General features: G+C 44.4%; 1 protein-coding gene across 1 annotated transcript in view; it reads left to right on the top strand.

Moving 5' to 3' along the window:
- Positions 1-1,180: 1,180 nt before the first annotated feature.
- The window catches only part of DDX10 (DEAD-box helicase 10), a 211,764-nt gene continuing 189,339 nt past the window's right edge, over positions 1,181-23,605 (top strand). Inside the window, exons 1-9 of the mRNA XM_068144608.1 lie at positions 1,181-1,414; positions 4,687-4,747; positions 4,968-5,098; positions 8,454-8,612; positions 9,698-9,818; positions 11,695-11,884; positions 14,418-14,544; positions 15,371-15,533; positions 16,740-16,824. Of these exons, the coding sequence (XP_068000709.1) occupies positions 1,208-1,414; positions 4,687-4,747; positions 4,968-5,098; positions 8,454-8,612; positions 9,698-9,818; positions 11,695-11,884; positions 14,418-14,544; positions 15,371-15,533; positions 16,740-16,824 (1,244 nt within the window). The 5' untranslated portion in view covers positions 1,181-1,207. The remainder of the gene's footprint in view (positions 1,415-4,686; positions 4,748-4,967; positions 5,099-8,453; positions 8,613-9,697; positions 9,819-11,694; positions 11,885-14,417; positions 14,545-15,370; positions 15,534-16,739; positions 16,825-23,605) is intronic.

The raw sequence follows: 23,605 nt of genomic DNA, 5'->3' as shown, positions 1-23,605 counted from the left end.
GGAAACCAAACATTTCTGTGATTACAGGTTTCCCTGATCTCAAGGAGGAGGGAAAAACATCTTCACTTGACATATGTGTATGGCAAAAGTAGAGCTAATTAAGAGACACTCCCTTTTCCCTTGGCTTTCTGGAATTCCAAACCCTCATCAGAGACAGTAATTATTTCAGGAGTCTTTCACTGTTCCCCTCATCAACTTGTTTACTTCCTTCTTGTGACATGGCATAAATACGGTTGTAATTTTCTACTCCTGCTGTGGCACAATAACTCTGCAGCCTTATTCTGTTTTTAATCCTGTGTGCTGATGAAGTTCTCAAACTGACTCAGCAAATTGTTTCTGACTGTGGAACAACTGCAAAGCAAAGCAGACCTTCCCAGTAGGGAGGGGTTAAGAATTCATGCACTTAAAGATACCATAACATAATTTTGCCGGGTGATACATGTCTCCTATAGAGACCACCCTTACACCACCCAGCCTTAAGCAACACTGTCTGTTTGCAGTATGCCCTGTGATACTCTGCCAGCCCTTTAATAGTTCATGGCTCTGAGCCAAGGCCAGTAAGATTGACAGCTGCATTATGGGTTAGCTGTTTGGGTTGCCATGGGTTAGCTGTTTGGGTGGGTTGGATTGGTTGATGGGTTGGACACGACGATCTTGAAGGTCTCTTCCAACCTGGTTTGGTTTATTCTAATTCTAATGGTTGAAACACATCAAACTGAGCTGAAATCCGGTGCCTTGAACACAATGCCCACCCTGTGCCTTCCCACTGCTTTTTAGTTTCCAAATTCTTCATTTCTCGCCTGTGACCAAATAGCAGAGAAAGCATTAACAGGCTTGTCACAGAAGTCTTCCCCCTGCTCCCCACGCCACCGCGTTGTGGAGGACAACATTTATGCCAGTACTAAGCACATACTCCTCATCTACTAAGGCTTTATTTTTTCACTCAGGTATTTTTCCCCTTCGTTTTATAATCTCGATCGCAGAGCACATTTTGCATGCCGTGCCGGGAACTCATTTCTGGGGCTAGAGTACACAAAGTCTTGATTCTCCTTCAACTCCCGCGCATCCTCCCGGTCGCCCCTCAGGGCTCGGGAGCCCTGGCAACCCAGCCGAGCGGGTCCGGTCCGGCCCCGCCTCTCCACGCCGGCGCGGCCGGTGACGCGCTACTCCTGCGCCCGGTTCCGCCCCCGGCTGGCGTGTGCGTCCCATGCGGGGCGGTGGGCGCAGCATGGGGCGGGCTGGCCACGATGGCGGCGGGTCGGCGGCAGTGGACCCGGTGCGCAGCTTCGAGCGCTGGAAGAAGAAGTACACCCGTCGGACGAAGAGGCTGCGGCTGCAGCGGAAGGAGAGGAAGCGGCCTGAGTGGCAGGTGGAGCGGGAGGGCATCGCCCGCCTGGTGCAGCGCTACCCCGAGGTACGGCAGGGGTGGGCGGCTGGTGCTGCTGGGTCGGGACGGGGACTCGGGGTCTTTGCGGTGGGGACAGGAGGACAACCGTCGGGCGGGCGTGGTGGGCCTGCAGGGGTGAAAAAGTATCCCCTTTCCTTGTGTGGGTTGTGTGGGGTAGGGGGAGGAGGGTTCTGTGGCGGGGAGGAGGGCTCCTGCGCAGGTATGAGGAGCATCTCTGGTTGGCAGGGCTGTTCCTCTGGCTGTCGGCGGTGCCTGTCGGTAACAGGTGTGTTGGGTTCTGTGGCAGGCAGAAGGGCTTTCACCTCTATGAGGAAGGGAATCTGCTGTTCCTTTAACTTTACCCGCACCGGGCAGAAGAGAGGGAAGCAACGGCAGTCCCAGTAGTTCTGTTGGAGGTGACCGTGGGAGCCGGGGGTAGTGACACCCTCATGAGGGGAGAATCATAGAATCCTAGAACTGTTTTGGCTGGAAAAGACCTTTAAGATCATCAGCTGTCAACCTAAGATCACCCTGGCCATCAAACCACATCCCAGCGTGCCATGTTCACACGGTTCTTGAACACCTCCGGGGTGATGTCTCCACCACTTCCCTGGACAGTTATGGCCTTCCAGTATATTGAGGGAGCCTACAAGAAAGCTGGGGAGGAACTTTTTAGTGTGTCAGGTAGTTATAGGACTAGGGGGAATGGAACAAAAATAGAAATCAGATTGGATGTTAGGAAGAAGTTGTTCACCATGAGGGTGGTGAGGCCCAGGTTGCCCAGGGAGGTGGTCAGCATGAAATATGTAAAAAATGGGTGTATATAATAGTGTTACTGCTTTTTATCTAGAGATCAGATTAATGCATAAAATTACTTCTCTTTTTTTCACTAGAGGGAAGTAGTTTGCAAAAGAGTAGTATTGTCATCAAGATGCTTTAAACAGGTATAAATCCTTAGTTTCCTGCAATAGACAGAGCCTACAGGTGGCTTAGTACTTCAAGCGGGTACAAGGCTCATCTGATGGATCAGTAGCTCTTCATTTGATATCTTCCCTATGAGAAGAGGCTAAGGGAGCTGGGATTGTTTAGCCTGGCGAAGAGGAGGCTCAGGGGAGACCTTATTGCCCTCTACAACTACGTGAAGGGAGGTTGTAGCCAGGTGGGGGTTGGTCTCTTCTCCCAGGCAACCAGCACCAGAACAAGAGGACACAGTTTCAAACTATGCCAGGGGAAGTTTAGGCTCGAGGTGAGGAGAAAGTTCTTCACAGACAGAGCTGTTAGCCTTTGGAATGTGCTGCCCAGGGAGGTGGTGGAGTCACCATCCCTGGAGGTGTTCAAGAGGGGATTGGATGTCGCACTTGGTGCCATGGTTTAGTAGTCATGAGGTGTTGGGTGACAGGTTGAACTTGATGGTCTTTGAGGTCTTTTCCAACCTTATTGAGTCTGTTCTATTCTATGATTCTCTAAGTGGCAGGAATGCTTGATTCCCGTGTTGGGACACTGCTGTTCAGCAGTCTGTTAGAGGTAAATGATACCCATTAGAAATGCATGAGTGGTGTAAGCTCCAAGTTTGATGTTTGGAAATCTGTTTATGGGTGATAGTCACTATGCATTCAGAGCTGTGTAGTCTTGCTTCCTCTTCATCTGCTCAGGCTTTGTAGATTTTTTGTTAAAAATAGATTTTTTTTTTGTTAGTTTTGTTTGTTTTTTTCTGAGTTCTGTGGCATTTTTTCCAGTCTTGCTGCTATTGGTTGGTGTGTACTTCACCAGTAGAAGCTGTCCACATCTTTTGATGATCTCCTGTCTGCTAGAGCAGACTCCAAAGTGTTACATTTTTCATAAGGTCTCTACTTGATATCTCAGTATTTTTATAAATCATTGAGCCAACTCATGGACTCAAGCAGATGCTCTTGGGGGGTTTGTGTTTGTGTAATGAACATCTTGGAGAACATGGAGGTGGATGCTGCGCCAGGGGAGGTTCAGGTTGGATGTTAGGAAGAAGTTCTATACAGAAAGAGTGATTGCCCATTGGAATGGGTTGCCCGGGGAGGTGGTGGAGTCGCCGTCATTGAAGGTGTTCAGAAGGAGACTTGATGGGGTGCTTGGTGCCATGGGTTAGCTGTTTGGGTGGGTTGGATTGGTTGATGGGTTGGACACGATGATCTTGAAGGTCTCTTCCAACCTGGTTTGGTTTATTCTAATAATATTCTAATTCTAATAAAGAAGTAACTTAGATGTTTGGGAACTGCACAATTTTTAAAGTATGTTTTGTACCCAATAGAACAGCTCAAAAAAAACTAAGAGTACCTAGAGCTGAAGGCTGATGTATCTGCTGAGCTTTAGAATATAGGTGGGCTCTTCTTGTCCCAATTTTGTGAATATGGGACTGCTGCAATTCTGGATGCTCAAGTCTGGGCGGCTGCAAAGTTGGATTTTTGGAGATACCGTGTGTATGTGAAAAGTTTAGCATGAGGTTTAGGTGCAGGTTCTGCCTGGGGTTTGTGGCATCTGGCATTGTAGAAAATGTAGACCTTGCAGGATTTTTTAAAAATGGGATTAAAATGTTGTGATTTTTTTTTTTTTGGTAATTTTTTTCCCTTGAAGAATACTACATCTCATCTTAGAAGTTCACCCAAATAAGAAAAAGACATCAGTAAATGGAACCAGCTCAGTGGAGGGCCATTGAAATGGTGGAGGCTGGAGCACTTGCCCTGTGTGGAAAGGCTAGGGGAGCTAGACCTTCAGATTGCCTTGGGGCTGGGATAGGGACTATGCAGGAGCTGTTGGTGTCCATTGGGAGATCATTGAGAGGATGGTAGAGGGTGGAATAATGAAGGAGATAATAGGTGTAAGCTGACAGAAGAGAGGCTCAGCCTGGAACGCTTTTTCCCCAGAAGAACAGTCAGGCAGAAGTGCAGATTGCCTGGAGAGGCTGACCAGTCTCCTTGAACAGTTTCAAGTGGATGATAAGCACATGAGACCCTTAATGGGAAGGCTGTGAGTTCAAGCCTGCAGTGGGCAGTAGTGTCCTCCCTACTCTAGTCGTGAGGTCTGTGGTGACAGGTTGGACTTGATGATCTTTGAGGTCTCTTCCAACCTTAGGAATACTGAATAAGCCCTGAGCAGCCTGATCTCACCTCAGAGCTGATCTGCAGTGAGAGGGAGGTTGGAGTAGAGGCCTCCTATGACCATTTCCACGTCATACTAAACAACTATATGTTAACAGAAGCTTAACAGTACCATTTAATGTCTCTGTTATGCTTAGATTGTAAGCACTAATTAATCTTACTTTGTTTCAGATAAATCCAAGTGAAATTCAAAGATTTTCAGATTTTCCATTGTCAAAGAAAACACTGAAAGGTGAGTTAAGGCTTCTTTGGAAAGCAAGTTATGTAAAAGTGAATCTGAACACTCTTTTTGGTTTTAAACTGAGATTTAAGCAAGTATTTTCATGCACAGTGTTTTTGAAATGGAGAGGTAACTCTCTGGGAAACACAAAAGTAATTATTTTTGTTTGGTTGTTTTTTTCTTTCTTTCCTTTCCCCTCCTGCACTCTCTTCTCTTCCCACACTGCAAATAGGATTGCAGGAAGCTCAGTATCGCATGGTAACGGAGATACAGAGGCAAACCATAGGTTTGGCTTTACAAGGCAAAGATGTGCTTGGAGCTGCAAAGACTGGATCAGGAAAAACCTTGGCTTTTATTGTCCCAGTAAGTAATTTACATCCTTCTATTTGTAAGTAAATCAGGTTGTCCAGGAAGAATTCGATGTCAAACATCTCAGGTTAATAGGTCCTGAGAGAAAAGTTGTAATCCAGCAGATCTTAGATGTTCCAGGACTACCTTAAGGGGGGTTGTAGACAGGCAGAGGTTGGTCTCTTCTCCCAGGCTACCAGTACCAGAACAAGAGACACAGTCTCAGGCTGCGCCAGGGGAGGTTTAGGCTGGAGGTTAGGAGGAAGTTTTACACAGAGAGAGTGATTGGCCATTGGAATGTGCTGCCTGAGGAGGTGGTGGAGTCACCATCATTGGAGGTGTTTAGGAGGAGACTTGCTAGGGTGCTTGGTTGCATGGATTAGTTGATTAGGTGGTGTTGGATGATAGGTTGGACACGATGATCTTGAAGGTCTCTTCCAACCTGGTCTGGTCTATTCTATTCTATGATACTAATTCAGTGAAACTGCTTGAGGTTCAGAAAAAGGTATATTTTTGGCCCTATGAATATTCTGAGACAGATAAATTCTGGTTTGATCCTTATGTTAGTAGACCCTGTGTGACTGAGGCAGGGCTTCATTTTTCTCTCAAGAATCTGTTTTCCTGGAGCGCCTTTAGTTGTCCAGTTCTTTTAAAATCTGAAAAATAAATGTGTGAAATAGCAGGGTGAAGATTCTCCAGTTCCTTACACTTTTTTTTTAGGTAATTGTTTTTCACTATGATAAAGGTTGAGGATTTGGACCTTGTATAGCAATGTTGAACTTTGTCATTGTGGGCTTAATTTCTTGTCTTTTGTAAACTCCTTAGAAACCACTCCTAGGTGCGTGCAGGAAACAGGAAACCTCTGTTATGGAGAATATGTTTGACTGTTTTACTCAAAACATCATGCTCTGCATTTTTTTCTTTTTGAAGTTGGAAGTATAATTGAGATATTTACTTGTAAGGGGATCTCAATGTCCTTCTTAAATTGAGGGGCCCAGAAATGGACACAGGACTCAAGGTGTGGCCTAACCAGTGCTGAGTAAAGGGGCACAATGACTTCCCTGCTCCTGCTGGCCACACTATTTCTGATGCAGGCCAGGATGCCATTGGCCTTCTTGGCCACCTGAGCACACAGCTGGCTTATATTCAGCTGGCTGTCAATCAGTAACTCCTGGTCCCTTTCTTCCTGGCTCCTCTCCAGCCACTCTAACCCCAGCTTGAAGTGCTGCATGGGGTTATTGTGACCAAAGTGCAGCACCTGGCACTTGGACTTGTTGAATGACATCCTGTTGGACTCCACCCATCTGCCCATTCGGTTGAGGTCCCTCTGCAGAGCCTTTCTACCCTCTAACTGACTAACATCTGCCCCCAGCTTGGTGTTGTCTGCAGATTTCCTGATGACTGACTCAACCCCCTCATCCAGATCATCAATAAAGATATTGAATAGGATGGGTCCCAGAACTGATCCCTGGGGGACACCACTAGTGACTGGCCTCCATCTGGATGTGGCAACATTTACCATCACTCTCTGGGCCAGCCAGTTCCTAACCCAGCACAGAGTGCTGCTGCCCATGCCACGGGCTGACAGCTTGGCCAGGAGTTTAAGTCCTTTGTTTACAAACTGTATTTTAAAGCAGTTTTGGAGGGGAAAAGTGGTAAGAGAGGAGATAAAGAGTAAAAAAAGATAATTGTACAAGGATATCACAGTATCACAGTATCACCAAGGTTGGAAGAGACCTCAAAGATCATCGAGTCCAACCTGTCACCACTGACCTCATGACTAAACCATGGCACCAAGTGCCACATCTAATCCCCTCTTGAACACCTCCAGGGATGGTGACTCCACCACCTCCCTGGGCAGCACATTCCAGTGACAGCCTTCAGTATTTCCAAGTGCTTCTGGTATTCACATCTATGAAATATGTGTTAGGATTAGCAGAGTAAGACAGTGTTTCTGCAGTGTGAATGCATGAGAGGAGGAATGATCCCTGTCTGAGGTGTATGGCAGCTTTATCTGTAATACTCAATATAGCAGGACCTTCAGAATTGAAGCTGCAATAATTGACTTTCTTTCAGTTGCTTGTTCTGTTTCTGATTCCCACAAAACCTTTGTTAGCAGGGAAGTTTCTTGTGTTTTTCTACATCTGATTTCTATTCTCATATAAATGATTAGGGCTTAATTTCCAGAATTTAGCAGAGCAGGATTACTTATGCAGGAAAGTGCTTATGATTTGCCACTCCTTACTGCCTGATTGGTACTGAGGACCTTTGCTGCAGTGAGTATCATTACCATTAGTTAGAACTGATTGATAATCAAACGATGTGATGCATATACTGATGTTTCTTCAAGTGATAGTATCATAGTATCTGTCAGGGTTGGAAGGGACCACAAGGCTCATCTAGTTCCAACTCCCCTGCCATGGGCAGGGACACCCCACACTAGATCAGGCTGGCCAGAGCCTCAGCCAGCCTGCTCTTAAAACACCTCCAGGGATGGGGCCTCAACCACCTCCCTGGACAACCCATTCCAGGGCTTCACCACTCTCATGGTGAAGAATCTCCTCCTCACCTCCAGCCTGAATCTCCCCACCTCCAGCTTCATTCCATTCCCCCTAGTCCTATCACTACCTGAGATCCTGAGAAGTTCCTCCCCAGCCTTCCTGTAGACCCCCTTCAGATACTGGAAGGCCACAATTAGGTCACCTGGGAGCCTTCTCTTCTGCAGACTGAACAGCCCCAACTCCTTCAGTCTGTCCTCATAGGAGAGGTGCTCCAGCCCTCTGATCACCCTCATGGCCCTTCTCTGGACACGTTCCAGCACCTCCACATCCCTCTTGTAATAGGGGCTCCAGAACTGGACACAGTACTCCAGGTGGGGTCTCACCAGAGCTGAGTAGAGGAGGAGGATCACCTCCCTTGACCTGCTGGCCACACTTCTCCTGATGCAGCCCAGGATCTGATTGGCTTTGTGGGCTGCAAGTGCGCACTGAGAGCTCCTGTTGAGCTTTTTGTCCACCAGCACCCTCAAGTCTCTCTCCTCAGGGCTGCTTTCCAGCCAGTCACTGCCCAGCCTGTATTTGTGCCTGGGATTGCCTCAACCCAGATGCAGGACCCTGCATTTGGTCTTGTTGAACCTCATGAGGTTGGCTTGTGCCCACCTCTCCAGCCTGTCAAGGTCCCTCTGGATGGCCTCCCTTCCCTCCAGCGTGTCTGCTGCACCACACAGCTTGGTGTCATCAGCAAACTTGCTGAGGGTCATTATTTTACAGCTTGGCGTTCTTACAGATCTCTTATTACATGTTTTCTTTCTGGGATTTTTATAATGAGATGATGGTGATTTAAAAAGAAATTGACTTTTTTTTTTGTCTAGGCTTTGGAACTCCTGTATCGGCATCAGTGGACTTCAGCAGACGGCCTGGGAGTTCTGATCATATCACCCACCCGGGAGCTGGCCTATCAAACCTTCAAGGTTCTGCGGAAAGTTGGAAGGAATCATGAGTTCTCAGCTGGCCTTATCATTGGAGGAAAGGTGTGTCCTGTCTTGGAGTTTGTATAGAAGCACAAATGAATGTTAAATTAGATACTGTTTTAGGAAAGAAACTCTGGGAATGAAAAGTCAGGGAAGAGAGCAGTTAGTGAGAATTTATCAATGACTCACACATTTTAGAGTAGAATAGAATAGAATAGACCAGACCAGACCAGACCAGGTTGGAAGAGACCTTTGAGATCAACTCCAACCTATCACCCAACACCATCTAATCAAATAAACCATGGCACCAAGTGCCTCATCCAGTCTCTTAAATACCTCCAGTGACTCCACCACCTCCCCAGGCAGCCCATTCCAATGGGAAATCACTCCTGTGAAGAACTTCTTAACATCCAGCCTAAACCTCCCCTGGTGCAGCTTGAGTCTGTGTCCTCTTGTTCTGGTGCTGGTTGCCTGGAAGAGACCGACCCCCACCTGGCTACAACCTCCCTTCAGATAGTTGTAGACAGCAGTAAGGTCTCCTCTGAGTCTTCTCCAGGCTAAGCAACCCAAGCTCGCTCAGCCTCTCCTCATAGGGCTTGTGCTCCAAACCCCTCCCCAGCTTTGTTGCCCTTCTCTGGACAGCTTCCAGCAAGTCAGCATCTTTCCTAAACTGAGGGGCCCAGAACTGGATACAGGACTCAGGGTGTGGCCTAACCAGTGCTGAGTACAGGGGCACAATGACCTCCCTGCTCCTGCTGGCCACACTATTCCTGATACAGGCCAGGATGCCACTGGCCTTCTTGTCCACCTGGGCACACTGCTGGCTCATGTTCAGCCTACTATCAACCAGTACTTCCCTTGGAAGCTTTTGCATGTATGTGTGGTCTTTCTGCATGACTGGATGGACCATCCTGCAAAGCTTTCCAGGACTATCCTGTTAATTTAGATTATTCTGAAATAACTTTTTGCTTCAGCCACAAATGTGAGCTTGCTAAAGAAATTGTGATATCTCTGTAGAAAGAGGAAAGGCTGATCCTTTACAGGCTCTTGTAAGAGCTGTCAATAGGTTAAGGGGGCCACACTGTCTCTGGTACTGGGCTTCTAGTTTGAACAACTAGAGCTGAGGTAGTTTAACTCCTTTCCAGGATCTGAAGGAAGAGTCTGAAAGAATCCACAACATAAATATGCTAATTTGCACTCCGGGACGGCTTCTACAGCACATGGATGAAACTTCGTACTTCTATGCATCTGATCTGCAAATGTTGAGTAAGTATTGTACTCAGAAATATTTTGGAACAGTTCATGATTGCATGGAGCACTTCCTAGAATAAAAATTAATCCTAGTCATGGTATGTAGATGAAATGTTATGTAAGTTCATGTGTGCTAATTGTTAATAGGAAACGTGAAACCCCCTGTCTTGTGTGTGCTTTCTCTCAAAGCGATTGCTGAGCCTGCCTTCTTTAGGGTAAGAAGTAGTATGTGAACTAGTAAGGAACCTACAATCAAATTTAATGCCCCTTGTTATCTTTTAGATCTGTCTTGGCTAACACTGTCCCCTCCTTTCTGGCTGTGACTGCCGTGTTTTCCCTGCTGTGATTGTTAACTGTATGGAGCACCCATTACAATGTGTGTGTTTTGGGCCAGTTCTGGAAAATGCATTGCTCTGAATTTTAGACAGAGTGCTGTTCCTTTCATTGTTTTGTTAGCATTCTTAACATTGCTTCTTTTCATCCTTCCAACTTGAATACAAATTCCAGTGTAATGGAAAGGTTTGCCTGCCTCTAAGAACTGTGCATAATCTTTAGTATAGCTTGAGGAACTTTGAAGTAATTAAGAAGCTAATGAAGCTGATAAAGTGTGAAATTATGCTTGTTATACTGAGTACCATTCATGGCAGTTAGACAAGAATTGTATTAGACATATATGAATCCAAGTGCTGGGTTCTGCACATTGGCCACAACAACCCCATGCAGTGCTACAGGCTGGGGTCAGAGTGGATGGAGAGCGGCCAGGTAGAGAGGGACCTGGGGGTGCTGGTTGATGGTAGGCTGAACATGAGCCTGCAGTGTGTCCAGGCAGCCAAGAGGGCCAATGGCATCCTGGCCTGCATCAGAAACAGTATGGCCAGCAGGAGCAGGGAGGTCATTGTGCCCCTGTACACTGCACTGGTTAGGCCACACCTCGAGTCCTGTGTCCAGTTCTGGGCTCCTTAGCTTAGGAAGAATGTTGACTTGCTGGAACGAGTCCAGAGAAGAGCAACAAAGTTGGTGAGGGGCTTGGAACACAAGCCCTATGAGGAGAGACTGAGGGAGCTGGGATTGCTTAGCCTGGAGAAGAGGAGACTCAGGGGTGACCTTATTGCTCTCTACAACTACCTGAAGGGAGGTTGTAGACAGGCAGAGGTTGGTCTCTTCTCCCGGGCTACCAGTACCAGAACAAGAGGACACAGTCTCAGGCTGCGCCAGGGGAGGTTTAGGCTGGAGGTTAGGAGGAAGTTCTGCACAGAGAGAGTGATTGCCCATTGGAATGGGCTGCTCGGGGAGGTGGTGGAGTCACCATCACTGGAAGTGTTCGGGAGGAGACTTGATGGGGTGCTTGGTTGCATGGTTTAGTTGATTAGGTGGTGTTGGATGATAGGTTGGACACGATGATCTTGAAGGTCTCTTCCAACCTGGTTTATTCTATTCTATTCTATGGGCCCTTTTCTTAAAGCTTTGTCTTTTTTACTACTCTGTTTATTCCCTGTGTTTCAATGGTAAATTCACCTTGGGTACAGGAGAGTCTGGTTTGCTCTCTCATGGGTTGTATAGCACTGTTTTGTATTCCATGCTTTTGTTTCAGTAACAGGAGAGGGATTTTTTAATTTGCAAGTTTTTGAACTGTTTACTCTAAATGCTAAATGCTTCAGCATGTGAAACTGAGGGCTGCAGTGCTTAGATATTGGGAAATGCTGTGACTTGCTGTTTTTCTGAAAGTGTCTTTCATGGAGGACATGAATATATGAAGAAAATTCTCTCCTATACAGTAGTTAAGTTCACCTTGGCAGTTTAAGTAGGCACGGATTTTTGTACCATAGGGTTTTTGTGTATGATTATTATTGATTGCATGTGTGATTAGTATCCATTCTGTCTCTCAATTCAGTTCTTGATGAAGCTGACAGAATTCTAGACATGGGGTTTGCTGATACAATGAATGCAATCATCGAAAACCTGCCTAAGAAACGCCAGACCTTGCTGTTTTCGGCAACACAAACGAAATCTGTGAAGGACCTTGCAAGACTGAGTCTGAAAGATCCAGAATATGTCTGGGTTCATGAGAAAGCCAAATTCAGGTATGTTAGCATAATGTTCTCTTTTGGGGGGAAGGAGGAGAGGAGTGGAATGAATGTTAAACAGACAGTGATCCTACCTAACTGCTTCTCTGACTGTTGGTTCCTTGAATCAGAAATTACCTTGTGCATCTTTCTCCTTCCCTCAGTATCTGATCCTGTTGTATGCCTTCCTGAAAGCAAGGAATTTCCAGATAAAGGAAGACTAGTTTTGACTGATTGATTCCTGGGAGGCTGAAGCTGCACTTTTCTTATGGCGTCTCAGAAACCTTTTCAGACTCAATTTGTTTTTTCTCGGGACCAAGCATCAGAATGAATTATGTCTTGGGTGGTGTAGTGTCCTGGGTATAACAGCACTCCTGAATTGCTGCTTTTTTTCTTGTTTGGCTTCCTTGCCTCCTAGCATGCATTCTGACTGTGTGGTGGGTTGAAGTTTCCCCCCAGCATTAACTTTGCCAGATCAACTCAGATAGAAGCAAATGAAGCTGTGTTTACAAGCAAAAACTACCATCTACGATGGAGTGTAATGAATATGTACAAAACATACAGTATTTACAACATTGTACGGGTATTTGCCATTAGCAAAGAACATGAAAACCCCCTGGTCAGAGACCAGGGAAGCTGTTTCACCTCCCCTACCCCCCTTATCCCCTTGTCCCAAGAGAGAGAAGGATCACAGAGAAAGCAGAGGACAACAAAAATGGTGAAGGGTTTGGCGCACAAGCCTTGTGGGGGGAGGCTGAGGGAGGTGGGTTTGCTTAGCCTGGAGAAGAGGAGACTCAGAGGAGACCTTTTCACTGTCTACAACTACCTTAAAGGAGGTTGTAGCCAGGTGGGGGTTGGTCTCTTCTCCCAGGCAACCAGCGCCAGAACAAGAGGACACAGTCTCAAGCTGCACCAGGGGAGGTTTAGGCTGGATGTTAGGAAGCAATTCTTCCCAGAAAGAGAGCTTGGCCATTGGAAAGTGCTGCCCAGGGAGGTGGTGGAGTCACCATCACTGGAAGTGTTTAAAAAGAGCCTGGATGAGACACTTAGTGCCGTGGTTTAGTTGATGAGATGGTGTTGGGTGATAGGTTGGACTTGATGATCTCAAAGGTCTTTTCCAACCTGGTTTAGTGTGTAACTATAACTAAAGTTGTGTGTAACCTCCAGTGACAGTGACTCCACCACCTCCCTGGGCAGCCCATTCCAATGGCCAATCACACTTTCTGTGAAGAACTTCTTCCTAACATCCAGCCTAAACCTCCCCTGGTGCAACTTGAGACTGTGTCCTCCTGTTCTGTCACAGGTTGCCTGGGTGAAGACTGCCAGAAAAAAATAGTGTGCTTAATATCCTCTTAGGAGAAGAGGCTGTACAAGCCTAATAAGTAGTCTTCATTTCGAGGACTGGCTATGCATGTGTCTCACGGATCTCACATTTTGTGAAGTCTATTTTAAAGTACATTTAATGTTTGAAAATATTTGGGAAAGGGCAGTTAGAGAACAAAATGAATCAACAAAAGGAAAGTATTAATTTCCTTTAGAATTTACTGCCCTGGTATGTAACAGGGTTATTGCCTTAGGGAAGCAGTTTCCCCTGAAACACTTAGAAAGTGAAAGGCACTGTGATATAATTAAATTGAATAGCAGAACAAGAACTGGAGGAGTGTCTTGTAATTTCATCCTCTGGAGTGGTCACCTTTAGTAAAATGATTTTGAATACCTTTGGTCTGCTTAGAGTGAAGCAGAGAGGGACTGCAAGAGATGAGCATTTAGATAGATTTCAAGGGCAAATATAGAATAGAATAGAATAGAATAGACCAGGTTGGAAGAGACCTTCAAGGTCATCGCGTCCAACCTATCAACCAATCCAACCCACCTAATCAACTAAACCAGGGCACCAAGCACCCCATCAAGTCTCCTAATCACCTCCAATGATGGTGACTCCACCACCTCCCTGGGCAGCAAAGGATTTTTAAATTTTTGTAGAATCTTCCTTTGTAAGGAGAGGAAAGGTGAGTTAAGATGACAGTTCAGAGCTTTACAAAGTCACTTTGCATGTCAGGATTTAATCAGTAGAAGTACATCAATGCTTTGTGTGTGTGTGTGCATGACTAGACTGTGTTTTGACATTGCCTTAAGCACAAATGATGCTTTAATAGGATTAATAGAAAAAAAACTGTATTTTAAGTCAAGGCAATTTGAATGTCACTACTTAGACATGGGAAGAGCAGTAAATGAATTTAGAAGTAACGTCAAAAGTTGTCCACCTCCCCCCCACAGGCTTTGAGTAAGGAAATTGATTTGTCTTTCAAGGGAAGCTTTTTTTGTGGAGCTGCCAAGACTTGTTCCTCAGACTGGGAGAACGTTTCAGCCCGACTCTTCTTTTCTTCTTTTTCTGGGTATTTGTCAGATACTCTTGACTTAGAACAAAGGTCAGACAACTCTCTAGACAATTGTATGCCTGTATATTCTCTCTCTTCCCTTCTTTTCTTTCTTGTTGTAGATGATTTGGGAACTAAGGGAATCTAAATGTACTTTTGGGGTTTGTTTTCAGCACACCGGCAACTTTGGATCAGAACTATGTTGTTTGCGAGCTTCAGCAAAAAGTAAACATGTTATATTCTTTCCTGAGAAGTCACTTGAAAAAGAAGACCATTGTGTTTTTTGCAAGCTGTAAAGAGGTATGGCTGTTCCACCTATTCTCCTTTGTGCAGCATTTCAAAACTTGAAAAATGAAGATACTTGTGTAGATGTTAGGGTGTCAAGAGAGGCGAGATTCTGGACTAGTTTGCAATAGGAAATCGGGGGAGGAACCAAATAGCACCTACTCCTGTAAGCATGTCATGCAGGGCCTGTCTGCTGGGAAGGTCAGTGACCAAGGCTCAATAGAATAGAATAGAATGGAGTAGAATAGAATTAACCAGGTTGGAAAAGACCTTTGAGATCATCGAGTCCAACCTATCACCCAACACCATCTAATCAACTAAACCATGGCACCAAGTGCCCCATCCAGTCTTTTCCTAAACACCTCCAGTGATGGTGACTCCACTACCTCCCAGGGCAGCCCATTCCAATGGCCAGTCACTCTTTTCTGTGAAGAGCTTCTTCCTAGCATCCAGCCTAAACCTCCCCTGGCACAGCTTGAGACTGTGTCCTCTTGTTCTGTTAGTGGCTGCCTGGGAGAAGACTGCCAGAAAAAAGTAGTGTGCTTACTATCCTCTTAGGAGAAGAGGCTGTACAAGTCATTTTTACAGTTATCTACTCTGGCTCCTTTTAGGAAATGTCATCAAAAGGCATACCAGTCTTTTGCTAAAGTTAGTTGCCTCTTTTAGTACCTGGGCATGTGACAAGTTCTCAAAATATCATCTCTTGTCTCTGATGTGGAGAAAAGTGTGTTTCATTTGATGTGCTGACTGTATACTGGATATGACCTTAACAAGTTTAACATGGACTGATAAGGTTTGGGGGTTTTATTTTACATTATTTTTATCCTGATTTGTTGTGTAGGTCCAGTATCTATTCAGAGTGTTCTGTAAGCTTCAGCCTGGTCTTACCGTACTGGCCCTCCATGGCAAGCAGCATCAGATGAAGAGAATGGAAGTCTACACTTGTTTTGTTCGGAAAAAGGCAGCAGTACTTTTCGCTACAGATATTGCAGCTCGTGGCCTGGGTATGTACCCACAGAAGCAGTAGTTGGTCACTTAGTGGTGATCTCACCCTACTGAGTTTTTATCAGCCTTTATGTTCTGAAGACCAGCTTGTTTTTTTAAGAAATGAAGCTGTAGTTTGCTTAAGACCTCATTAAGCTATCTCAGGAGAGACAGGCTTCTTAGAGTTCTCCTCTTTCTTTACTGAAGATGCCCACTTCATTTCTGCTTACTTTATGTTTTTGTCCCAGAATGACTTAACATTGTCACTAGTTTTGCAATGGCATTTGTTAGTGAGCTGGAAGCTATTTATTTATTTATTTATTTATTTAGTTAGTTAGTTAGTTATAAAAATCTATAGATAACCTATTTTTTTTGGGCTTAGAGTGCAGGTATAATTGTGCAATACAGTGCATGTACAAACTTGGTCAGGAAAACACAGACTGACTCCCATAGTATCATAGTATCAGTCAGGGTTGGAAGGGACCCCAAGGATCATCTAGTTCCAACCCCACTGCCATGGGCAGGGACACCCCACACTAGATCAGGCTGGCCAGAGCCTCATCCAGCCTGGTCTTAAACACCTCCAGGGATGGGGCCTCAACCACCTCCCTGGACAACCCATTCCAGGGTTTCACCACTCTCATGGCAAAGCCTGTTGCTGCTGGGTGAAGAGAAGCAGTTGGAAAATGCTTATTAATGATACTCACATTCATTGTTGATTTATTTGTCAGGCTTGATCATGCCCTCCTGTCTTTGAGGCTATGGTATTTCTAATGTGGGCAGCTGAAACAGTGCTGTCTTGCCACGACTAACTTTAAACCATGGTGGTGTGAGATACTGCTACTGCATTTGAAAAGTGGGTCAGATACTGTTATTTAATTATCAAATGTAGTGATATTTTATCATGTGTGACACAAAGCATGTCTGCTCTTGTCAAGTGTGAAATTATATTCCATTCAGTGCCCTGTCATAATTTAGGAAACGAATACACCATTAATTTTAGCTTTCTGTGATGAAGAGAATGATTGTTTATGATCTGCTAATACATGCAATTAACTTTATTTCAGAAGTTGCACCCAGTGTCTGTGAATTTGTCTAAATGATGGTTCTTCAGGAATCAATGCTCCAAAATAATATGTTTGCTTTCCAATAGGAGGTTTTGGAGTACAATGAGCTTAAATTTTTGATGGTTTGTTTTCTTTTGTTTTTTTCCTTTCTTTACCCAGATTTTCCAGCAGTGAACTGGGTCATTCAGTTTGATTGTCCAGAAGATGCAAATACATACATCCACAGAGTGGGAAGAACAGCCAGGTTGGTTTTCACTTTTCATTAAAATATTAGTGTTTGAAACTAGATCACTGTAGAGACAGATAATTGGGTAGGGACTCCTTTGGAAAAAAAAAATCAAGATATGAGTTGGAAAGAAACAAAGTTTATTATCACCAAACCACTATTTTGATTATTTGAGACTAATAAATTGACTTAATAATTTCTTAGTAAGCTTCAGACATTCATTACAGCAGACAGAAACAATGCCCCCATTTAATCTGATCATGGAAGATTAATAACAAAGAAGCAAAAAAATCCCCTTTTGTGCTTGGCAAAAGGCAGAGGTTTTGCTGTGCATGTTTGGTGGAAAAGCTTGTTTTGCCACTGCCCTTTATTGATAAATAAGGCTTTAGTCCCTGGATGCAATTTTTGGAGCCATTGAAGACTCTTCAAAAGAATGGAAATATTTCTTCTTTAATTTGTGGGGGGAAAGAAAGCAAACAGTGTTAATTACAGGTATTTTTTAATGTTCTGAAGGTTTTGTGGAATCATACTCTTAAGGATAGCTTAAAATATTTGTGGTTAAGCCTTTATGATGGAAGGTAGTTACCCAAATACACCCTGGTCCTTGATTTGTGGTTAAGCCTTTATGATGGAAGGTAGTTACCCAAATACACCCTGGTCCTTGATTTGTGGTTAAGCCTTTATGATGGAAGGTAGTTACCCAAATACAACCTGGTCCTTGATCTCAGGAGTAGTTTTCTAAGAGAAAGAGGACCTATTATTGTGTAGATCAAAAAGTTCATGCAATTACCTGAAGGACAAAATGTATGACTTGGTATTATCTCTTGTATGTAACTTAATTTGTAGTGTGGTCTGCAGTACAGGCAGTTGTCAAACCTAATGACAGGTCAGTTGCTCAGAATAGGGCTTCAGCCCTCTGTGCTATAGGAATTTGAAACCAGTCTTCCTGGAGCAGATGGCATTAAATTTTGGTGACTGTAGTTGGAGTGTGCACTTGCAGCCTCCTTTCATCACGTGGAAGTTCTAGCCATGTTTTCATTGTAGTGGGTAACATTTCTGCCCCATCCTGCCCTGTGCTCTCCATTTTCCTGTCTATTTGTTGTAATAGAAGAGAATAATAATTTTTGAAATGTTTGAAATGTTGATTATTTTTTAAAATAACTATCTATGAACAGAGTTGGCAAATCAGAGAATCATTTAGGTTGGGACCATTGACCTGGCACCATCATGGCCATTAAACTGTGTCCCAAAGTGCTACGTCTACATGTGTTTTTGAACACTTCCAGGGACGGTGACCCCACCACCTCCCTGGGCAGCCTGTCCCAATGCCTGACCACTCTTTCAGTAAAGAAATTTTCCCTACTACCCAATCTAAACTTTCTTTAGCACAATTTGAGGCCATTTTCTCTAACTTTATCACTTGAGATTAGGGAGAAGAGACCAACGCCCACCTCTCCACAACCTCCTTTCAAGTAGTTGTAGAAAGCAAGAAGGTCTCCTTTCAGTCTCTTCTCCAGGATAAACAATCCCAGTGCTTCCAGATACTCCTCATAAGTCTTGTTCTTCAGACCCTTCATCAGTTTTGTTGTGCTCTCTGGACACACTCCAGTAACTTAATCTTCTTGTAATGAGGGGCCAAAACTAAACGCAGTAGTTAAGGTGCAGCTTCACCATGCCAAATACAGGGGCATGATCACTTCCCTACTCTAGCTGGCCACACTACTACTATACCAGGATGCTGTTGGCCTTCTTTACCACCTGAGAACTTCTGAGAATTTCTCATGTTCATACAGCTGCCAGCCAGCACCTCCAGGTCCTTTTCTGCTGGGCAGCTTTCCATCCACTCTTCCCTAAACCTGTAGTGTTGCATGGTGTTGGCATGACCCAAGTGCAGGACCCAGCGCTTGGCTTGTTAAACCTTGTACAACTGACCTCGGCCCATCGATCCAGCCTGTCCAGATACCTCTGCAGAGCATTCCTACCCTCAAGCAGATCAATGCTCCCACCCAATTTGCGGACATTTGCAAACTTACTGAGAATGCACTCAATCTCCTTGTCCAGATCGTTGGTGAAGACACTAAACAAGACTGGGCCCAGTACTGAGCCCTGGGGAATACCACTGGTGACTAGCTGCCAACTGGATTTAACTCCATTCACCACCACTCTTTGGGCTCAGCCACCCAGACAGTTTTTAACCGAGGGAAGTGTCCACCCATCCAAGCCATCAGCAGCCAGTTATTTTAGGAGGATGCTGTGGGAGACAGTGTGAAAGGCTTTACTAAGGAGTGCAGGTAAACAACAGCCTTTCCCTCATCAACTAGGCAGGTCACCTTGTCATAGAAGGAGATCAGGTTTGTCAAGCAGGATGTGCCCTTTGTGAACCCATGCTGACTGGACCAAATCACCTGGTTACCCTGCACATGCTGCATAATGGCACTCAAGATGATTTGCTCCATGACCTTCCCTGGCACCAAGGTCAGGCTGACAGGTCTGTAGTTCCCCAGGTCCTCCTTCCAGCCCGTCTTGTAGGTGAGCATCATGTTTACCAATCTTAGATCAGTCATGTTTGTTACATTAAATCACCCAAAACTTGTAGCTGATTGTATAAATTTAAATCTAGGTATAATCTCATGCATGGTAAGTGAGGAAAAATCCTGTATAGGCTAAGTGAGAATTCTGGAGTTTGTTTTGTTTAGTTTTTGTTTTGGTTTTATGTTTGTTTGGTGTTTGTTTGTTCAGGGGTATTATTGGTTTGGGTTGTTTTTTCCCCCAGTCTGTTTTTAATTTAATCCTGTATGGCTTCCACAGAAGCTTTGTAATTTTTCTGTGTGTGGCATACTGTCATCGTGGGAGGGAAAGCAATGTATTGGCACATTTTTTACACTGGCAGTTTATAGGAGGCTTGTTGAGCTCTTTTCAAGCCTCATCACTGAGTTAAAGCACCTTCATAGAATCATAGATTGGTTTGGGTTGGAAGGCACCTCCAAAAGTCATCTAGTCCAACCCCCCTGCAGTGAGCAGGGACATCCTCTTCCTTGAGTTACAATCCTCAGGCCTTTTTCCATTTCTTGTTAGACACTGAGAAGGGCAATTTTAAGTAGATTTAGAGATGGGAAGCAGCTATATAAAGATAAGTAACTCCCTTTTTCCACAGTGCATCTAGTAACGTCTGACCCTGACAAGGACGTTAGCCTTGCGACCTTAAGTGTCTGTCTTCAGGAACTTCTTAAGTACAACTGTGACAGTTTTAGGCTGTGCCTTTAAGGACAGGACGGCTACAGAATACTCTAGTTGAATGCTTTGGTGTAAAAAGGAAAACAAAGATAATTCTAAATGAATTTCATTGGTAGATCAGTAGGAATGTAACTTGAAGGATTTAGTCTGAGTTCAGTCTGCGTAGCTGCTTTCTTTCTGTTGTGTTCTTGGCAGTGCTGACCTTGGACTTCTGAGATAAGAAAACTAATTTTTTTCCCCTTAACAATTGCTTTGAACTAACAAAATTTCCCTTAATATCCATTTGCTCTCTTTAATCCTTTTTAGAAAAAGGGGAAGAAGGGGGAAAAGGGGTTTTGGGGGGAACCTGGAGGGGGAATTCTCCTCCAGAGGGAGTTTCTGTGTACATTCTTTCCTGTATATTTTTGTATATACTGTAAGTACTGTATCTTTTGTATATATTCACTGCATTTCATTCTGCTTGTAAAATACAGCCTTTTTTCATTCACTTCTCCGACTGAGTTAGCTGTGGCTTGTGTGGTGGGAGGGTTGAACTTTCTCACTACCACAGCAACCTTCTGTGATTGCTTAATCACTACAGAAAACTGAGGCAGAAGGTCTGTCTGTAGGCCATGTGCTGTGCTGAATGCCTGCCCCTGGCTTCCTAGGCTGTTGTTTACCTTTCCTTTGAAGTTAATTTTTTGGTTGCCACACTTTACTGAAATTGGAGTACATGGGAGTGAATGATACCAAAAAGCAATTTCCTTCTGTAGGAAAAGCTGTATGGGTACTTTATGGTTCTTAATCTGGTGCAAAGATCAAGGAATGGAGAAACATGCAGACTCTGCCCTTGAAGTAAAGCAGTCCTGTGTAATGGGCTGGGGCAAACCCCCTCCCCACCACAGGTAGAAAAAACAACTCAGACAAACGGATTGCAAAAGAATGGTGGAAAGTTTAAATGAGAAAACAAAAACAGCAATGAAAGTTTTACAGAGAACCACAAGCATTGTGACAAAAGAGAGAGATCCCAGAACATACCCAAGAACATCCCATTCCCACCTGGGGGTACACCCAAACACCCCAGGGCTCTTTCCTCCCCCCCCCACCAACACAGCCTTGGGCCTGGGCAGGCCCAAGGGAGGCGGCTCATGCCATTTTACCTAGGCAGCAGCAGGGGATGAAAGAGGAAGTGAAGACCCCACATGGATGTTTTATAGGGGAGCAGAGGATTGTGGATGAAATAACCTGGTTTGCTGTGACCACCCACTGGGCTGGACCCTTATGGGACCTCCCAGGTGTGGTCTGTGCAGTGGCATCCAGGCCAGCACCCAGCCTAAACCACCACATCCTGGAAAGCGTGTTGTTTACTGAGCTTAAGGACATGAAATGAGTCTCTGACAATACAACAATGGAGACGTCTAGAGTTGTAAGTGAATAGCATGTACTAAGTAAATATGCTAAGTGCAGTTTGGGATGTGGCTACTTGAGAGTGTATTTACCTGTGAAAGTGTTGCGTAGGAAACTTGTTTTCAGTAGCCATGATTGGTATGAGAAGCTTGTGGTTTCATTTTTCAGAAACTTGATAAAAATGATCTGCCTGCAGTTTAGTAGCCCTCATTAATGGGGTTAGAGATAATTACAAATTTTCATGGCTTATGAGAGTGTGTAATTGCACAGAATGAAAGCTAAATTAAATATCTCAGCTAATTAAGAGACTGTGTTAAGCTGCAATTAAAATAGGGCTGCCAAAATACTGTTTACTTTTGAAATCAAGTTACTCTGTGCTACAAAAGTAAATATGAAAATCAAGAGAGAAATTATTTTGGAGATAGAGTAGAATAGAATAGAATAGACCAGACCAGGTTGGAAGAGACTTTCAAGGTCATTGTGTCCAACCTATCATCCAACACCACCTAATCAACTAACCCATGCAACCAAGCACCCTGTCAAGTCTCCTCCCAAACACCTCCAGTGATGGTGACTCCACCACCTCCCTGGGCAGCCCATTCCCATGGGCAATCACTCTCTCCATGTAGAACTTCTTCCTAACCTCCAGCCTAAACCTCCCCTGGCACAGCTTGAGACTATGTCCTCTTGTTCTGGTGCTGGTTGCCTGGGAGAAGAGACCCAGATGGGGCTGAAAAACCTAAGGCTGGCATTTGGGAATAGAATAGAATAGAACTAATCAGGTTGGAAAAGACCTTTGAGATCATCGAGTCCAACCCAACACTATCTAATCCACTAAACCATGGCACCAAGCGCCCCATCCAGTCTCTTCCTAAACACTTCCAGTGATGCCGACTCCACCACCTCCCTGGGCAGCACATTCCAATGGCCAATCTCTCTTGCTGGCAAGGCCTTCTTCCTAACACCCAGCATAAACCTCCTCTGGCACAGCTTGAGACTGTGTCCTTTTGTTTTGGTGCTGGTTGCCTGGGAGAAGAGACCAACCCCTACCTGACTACAACCTCTCTTCAGGTAGTTGTAGACAGCTTGAGAGCTTTAAGAGAGCCACTCACACGTCTGTGGTTTTGCAAAGCTGTATCTAAGATGAAAGAGAATTATTAAAAAAAAAAAACAAATATTTTATTTTAAATGGCTAAGGCCACCATGTCCCCTTAGTAGCATTTTACTTGCATTTTACCCTGATGTAGAACATAAATTGCAACTCCTGCATTTTTGATTTACAGTAAAGTAGCATGAAGAAAATCTGGGCCTTGTCCAGTAATGCTTTTAGTGGAGAATTGGCATGTCTTGAGGGGTTTTTTTTGTCTGTCTTTTTGTCACACAGTCTCTTAGAAAAGTCTGTAATTTAAAATACTACCTCACAAGTGTTTGCCTTTGGGTTTTAGTTTCACAAATTCTGTGTAAGTAAGAGCTACTTGTAGCAGTTGTCTGCCTAACTGATTTATTCTGGCTTTTAATTTGTATTAAGGCCCTCTGTTCTGTAGCCTACAGAGCCTGAAGTTCAAAACATGCTGTGATCAATTTTTGTGAAACAAGTTACAGTGCCACTAGGGGACAGCAGAAGATTATAATTTGTGAAGCACACTGATACTTCTTTTTCCAGCTGTTCTTCCAAACATAACTTGTGAGCTATGTGGCATGAAAAAACCTACCAGGTTGTTTTTCTCTCAGTTGTAACTTCACTGATGAGTAGAAAAGCCACTGAAAAGTCTCTTTTATCTTTCTATTCATACTTAAATATCTTGTCTTTTGGATGTGCCTATAGCCTGGCACATCTCAGTAATTAATTTCTGTCCTATTATGACATTCCTCCCTTTGCTGCACATTTTTTTTCTTTCCCCCCACCTTTTCTTTTCCTCCCTCTCCTTCAGGAGGAGACTATTAAACAACTGCAGTTTAGTGAAGTTTAGTTATTTTGCTCTCAGGACTCAGTGTTTTTAAAAGACATTGACAGTGAATGTTAAACATAATAAATCTTTTTGCTCTGCAGTTTTTATTTGTGGTATGTCCAGGATGTTAGATAGGATAGAATAGGTTGGAAGAGACCTTCAAGATCATCATGTCGAACCTATCATCCAACACCACCTAAAGAACTAAACCATGCAACCAAGCACCCCAT

This window comes from Melanerpes formicivorus, unplaced genomic scaffold (assembly GCF_026170545.1).
Source record: "Melanerpes formicivorus ecotype bairdi unplaced genomic scaffold, bMelFor1.0.p_v2 SCAF_1, whole genome shotgun sequence".
NCBI lineage: Eukaryota > Metazoa > Chordata > Aves > Piciformes > Picidae > Melanerpes > Melanerpes formicivorus.
Note: the sequence above shows the minus strand (reverse complement) of the source record. Positions and strands in the feature narration are given on the sequence as shown.